The sequence below is a fragment of the Eleutherodactylus coqui genome, chromosome 8 (genome assembly GCF_035609145.1).
Source record: "Eleutherodactylus coqui strain aEleCoq1 chromosome 8, aEleCoq1.hap1, whole genome shotgun sequence".
NCBI lineage: Eukaryota > Metazoa > Chordata > Amphibia > Anura > Eleutherodactylidae > Eleutherodactylus > Eleutherodactylus coqui.
Window position 1 is genome coordinate 162,320,030 of NC_089844.1, and position 5,609 is coordinate 162,325,638.

General features: G+C 45.3%; 1 protein-coding gene across 1 annotated transcript in view; it reads left to right on the top strand.

Moving 5' to 3' along the window:
• The first annotated feature begins 2,934 nt into the window (after positions 1-2,934).
• Positions 2,935-5,609, top strand: part of LOC136577983 (uncharacterized) — a 59,038-nt gene continuing 56,363 nt past the window's right edge. The window contains exon 1 of the mRNA XM_066577894.1: positions 2,935-2,980. Coding sequence (XP_066433991.1) covers positions 2,935-2,980 — 46 coding nt within the window. The remainder of the gene's footprint in view (positions 2,981-5,609) is intronic.

Here is a 5,609-nt window from a genome sequence, read left to right on the forward strand (position 1 = left end):
CAGTAGGGGGGTGCATAGGCCCTAGGTGGACCTCCGTCAGCTCCCCGTATCCAGAAGTGTGTAGATTCACATGGGTGTTCCATATAAGTTTTATATATCGTGTTGTTGGCTTCTAAGTAAAAATTTAGGAGCCAAATTTAATTCGGCGACCATTAAGTAAAAGTCAAAATACCACAAATCTTTGGTACAAAACCCCCTTCAAATATGTGAATTTACCACAAGCTATTTGTATCAAAACTCCTCAACTGCGTTTGCACAGGATATATACATTTTATGATTGAAACCCTATATATATGTGTAATATCGGGGAACGTTGCAGCACTAGTGGTTTGGGTACAATGTATGTGATCAGTTGCCCTTTATTTCCCCATTCTTATATAGAGCTAACAGTTTTATGCAGAGACTGTCTTCAATCCCGTGAGGTCTCAAAGAAGGTCATAATCTTATTTCCCTATGTCAGACACCCATTAATATTGTATGAGTGTTCTTTAGATACTTTTAGTGTTGGCATAGATAAATATATAATGTACTAGAAGGAGAATGGTGTTTTATCATCTCATTTCTATCTCAGGTTACCAGAGGTTCGTTGTTGGGGACATTAGAGGACGTGATCAGTGGACACACGGGAGAAAGGTGACCCTTCAGTGTCCGGTGTCTTATTGTCCTGAGGATGTTACAGTCTTATGGTCAGTGACTGAAGGAGATGGTAAAGTCCAGGCAATATCTGGTGCTGCAGCACAGTCGCGCAAGGAAAGAGAAGCTCTGAAGACTTCTGGTTATTACCCTGTACAAGAGACTGATAGGTCTGATGTGGAAGGACTATATAATACCACCAGTATACTGACATTTATACCGACAGTGATTAAACATTATGGATGTCTCATTACCTGCACAGTTACCTCTGATGGTGAAACCAAGGCCAAGACATTCCAGCCGAAATCACTTCATGGTAAAATGTTCTACAAGTGATTGAAATGTATGTATTAAAGGGGTTATCTGGGTCTGGTGGTCCATCCTTAGGCCTTATTGCCATGGCCCCTTCACACAGCTAATCTGCAGGCGTGCCACAAATCGGCCCCCACAGATGTGATACTGATGACCTATCCTAAAGATTTGTTGTTTTAAAAGTTTAATTTAGAAACTTCATAAAAACACAAATCCCAGCATTCTTCTCCTCTCTTGATCCTAAGCTTTACATTTTTCCACCTGTCAGGCGAGCAAATGACACTTGTGTTATCTGCGAAAGGAGGCTGATGGTTCTTAAATAGGTTATTCCACTAAAACAAGCTATCCCCACAGGATAGGGATGACTTACTGATTGCTGGGGGGTTGATTGCTGGATCTCCCACCAATTTTGCGAACAGGGGTCCCAAATAAACAGCTGCAATTAAAACTTTGCAGTGTCTTTTTTGCAGTGTGACCGCCAGAAATAAGAGTTAACGGTCTCTGGTATATCAAGCAGTCCTATTGAAATGGAACGGTAGCACGTTTGTTAAATTGCCGCTTTGTTAATTCAGGTTGATATACACCATCTGTAAGCATATCCTAACTGCCTCCTGTCCATGCGGGAGCCCTCAGCAGAATCACACCCTGCTCGCGGCTGAGGACATTATTTTTACCTGTCTGGGTCCTATGCGGGTCTTCTCCCTCCCTGTCTGGATCTTCCTTCTTCTTTACTGTGGATGCGTGTTGGCACACCGGCTATTAAGCTGCGCACATGCGCAGTACTTTTTTTTTTAAAGTCCTGCTTTCCTCCAGTATCTGCGGGCTGTTCGCAATTGAATTGTGGACGGCTGCGGATTGGACGCCATCCATTGACTTCAATGTAGCATGCTGCGATTTGATTTCCGGACCGAAAGTTTTGCTAATCAAATCCACATGCATTAATGCATTTGCAGATGCCCATGTATTCCTATGGGCGGCTTGATTTACGGATCATCCGCAAATCAGATCCTCCCGTGTACACTGGGCCTTAAACTGCGCAATTTTCGTATGAACGAGCTGATGACTTCTTCACCAGTGCGTCCGCGCTCATGCAGCCTGTTTGGACAGGCAAATGCAACACTGAGTCGTTCAACAAGAAGCGTTGAGTGACCACATTGCTAATGTGAAATGCTGAAGGAGAAGTGCTTAAACTGAACGACAAGTGAACGAGCCGCCCTGATTTTTTTTTGTCCTACAGAAATTTAGCGAGAAGCACACTATTCTTCATCATTGGCTCGTGTTTAGACCGAACGAGTCATTCACTTTTGTTCGTTTAAACGTTTCTTTTTGAATGATCGTGCCATGTTGGATGTGACATTGGTGCTTTTGGACAGATCTGACACATAGTCCATGGCAAAAATCTAAGCCTGACCCTTCTGATTTTGCCACGGAAGCACATTGCACTTTTCGCGAGAAATCGTGTGAAGCAATAACATCTCAATTCTTTTTTTTTTTTTCCATGACATGGATTTCAGAATCTATGAACTGTTACAGAAAGCCCGCTAGTGCTTGTGTGATGGCTCCATAGACTTGATGTAATTGACTATCCCTACAAGAAGCCATTCTTGTCTGATCTTGTGAATATTCTCCTCTGTGATGCTGTTATCTTCAGTTGCTTGCACTGGGCCGGTGATGACCGGCCGCCTCTTATTCATGCCAGTACAGACTCTTACATATCTGTGTTCTCTTACAGCTAATCCACAAGTGTCGGGTCCTGTAGAAGCCTCTCTGACTGACTCCGGGGATGTGATTTGCTCTCTGACTCTACAGAACTTTTATCCAAAGCACATTACTGTCAGATGGACAACAGGGCAAAATCCACTGAAATCCAAAGAAAAGCTTCAAGAAAATACCGATCACACATATAATGTCTGCAGCCGGTGCCCCGTCCAGGGAAGTCTCTTTAAGGATCCCAACTTTAAACTGACTGTGACCTGGAAGCACAAAAGTATGAAGGAAGAGCGGAGAGTCCTGTCCTGGAGAGATGAGGATAACAGTAAGGCTGCCTTCACACGGGTGCTAAAATCCGGCAAGATGTGTGCGCTGCGAGAAGCACAAATATGAACCCCATTCTTTTGAATGGGGTCCTACACATGAGCAATGGTTTCCTGTGTGGCACTGCGAAGCGATGCAGGAAACAAATCACAGCTTTTTCTATCTTACTGCGAGCTCTTGCATCGCAGCACCCATTGTTTGCAATGGGGCAGGCAGCAGCAGCGGACCACATGCTAGGTGCACACTATGCAATGCAAGGTCTCCCTTGGAAAGCAATGGGAAAAAACTTCATGATCCTCCACCGCGGCTAACAGCCGCACTGGAGGATCACTGCATCCCCGAAGTGATGCGAGGCTGTATACGAGGCAATATGGGGATGTGATTCACGGCCCTATATCCCGCTTGCCTGTGTGAAGTTGCCCGCCATATAGTTATATTTAACATAATTACATGACACGTTGGTTTGTAGAATACCATGTGTGAGAAACATCTGGCTGCCATGTATCTCTGTGCTACTCAGTGTTACCTCTAACCTCTTGTACTTAGTGGGGGAACAGATACAGTGGCTCCCAGACCCTCTTTACTCCTCCAAGCCTCTGCTTGCAGGGAAAACACCACTGTACATTCAGCATCCAACTGAACAGCCCTTTACCTATTGTCTCCACGACGGCACCACCTGAGGCCTCCTCCTGAGAGGACAGAAACACACAGAGGTTTAAAGCCCCCCCCCCCCCCCAACCTTCCTCAGTGGTTTTCCTGTCAGTAGGCAGGTATCCAGAGAGGTGCTGGGAGCTCTCAGGAGTTCCTGGCATGAGGAAAGAAGATGCTTACTGCAGGGAACGGAGTCAGCGGGGGCTGCTTCTCCTATCCAGAGGATCACCTCCTGGAACGCTGCAGGTGCAGTTTACCCAGGCCAGATTCCTCCTTACCGCAGCCAAGGGTCGTGTAAAGTGAGGGCTTCGAGCGTCTTATCCCCCCCCTCCCGCTGCTATTGGTCCATGGTGCACGTGGGCCTGCTGTAGAAGCAGGCACGGTGCTCTGACGCTCCCCTAGGCAACGGCGTTGGTGGGGGGTGGAGCCTGCAGGATTATGTGACGGGAATGTGGGGGGTGGGGTGGCAAAAAAAGGAATCCGAGAGAAGATAAGGTGAATTTCATGGATCCTAGTGATTTCGCAGGGTCTATGTCCATTTAATTTGCAGTACTTTGCAGATAGGAGTTCTCCAGTGTTGGACATCCCTGAACTGGCTGCTACCTCTGGTGTTGTAAGTAGCCTGTCGGGTGCCTTATGCAAAAACAAACGTATCTGTGTATATGCATTTATATATCCTTTCCCTTCTGTTTACTAGAGGGGGACAAGAATTCAGCCAGGCCAGTAAAATCAAAGCTGAAAAAATGTGCAGCATGCATGAAAAATTGACGCCAACATACACTAAAACCTTGTGCAAATTATGCATAGCCAAAATCGTAAAAGAGGAACCCAGGGGATTCATGGAGAATATCGGGCTGCTAGTTAGAGAGGAAGTCCACTCAGCCCTAGCGTCCCAGGTCATACCACCAGCTACTTCCTCTATTTCAGCACAAGTCAACAGGTGAAATAGCTCGGGCAACTACTCCAAGAAAAGTATAATATTCTCTGATATCAAGGAGCAAGTGGATCCTAATAAATTCTCAGATGACAACAATAAAAAGTTCCTCTTTAACGCTGAGGACATTGCAGAGCTCATTCAAGCAGTTAGGGCTACCCTCAACATTGAGGAACCCAAGAAGCCACGTACCATCCAGGACAAAGGTTTGGGGGTCTAGTTCAAAGGCGAAAGCACACCTTTCTGCTACATGCTGTGGGGGGTCTCAAGGGGACCCTTCAGCTGATGCTGTCTGCTTCCCAATTAGTCTGGACATGCGAGTATACTCTGAGGATTCAATGGACACCACACCGTATGTAGTTAACCAAATGAAAGCCTGGTTTATTAGCAAAGCACAGAAGTTATATAGGAATTTGGTCATGCAGGATATGATAAGCAAGGTATGATAAGTAACATCTCATCATATGTAATACATAAGAAAAAGAACGACTCGTTATTAATGTGTCCTTCAGCAAGTTACAAAGACGTACATCCACATATGATGATTAAAACTTATCTGGGAACATAACCTTGAAAGTCTTCCCAGGACGGGATGCAGATTACAAAGCATAATTATTCTGACTTATTTGTCTGACTTATTTGTCTATTAAAGCATTGACAATCCTAGAAACCAGAATTAACCCTTCACAATGCTAACATATGAAAATTGATTAAGAATGAAGTGTATACCCGAAATGGGGTCCTTCACCTCCAGAGGCATCACAAGACACTATTGCTTCTCTGAGGAAGACTTCACGGGCTGGGAGGAGATGCCTAAGCTAGACATCCCAGTAGCAAAGATGGCTAAGTGTACGTCCCTTCCCTTCGAGGACACTCCTAACTAAAAGACCCCATGGACATGTAGGCACAAAACCTCCTGAAAAAAAAAACTTGGAAGGCGACCTGTAGCTTATTTAGGCCTGGCGTGGCAGCCACTTGTGTGGCTGGGACACAATGTTTGGTTAAACCAACTAGAGCTCCACATAACTAACAAAACCCCATGAGA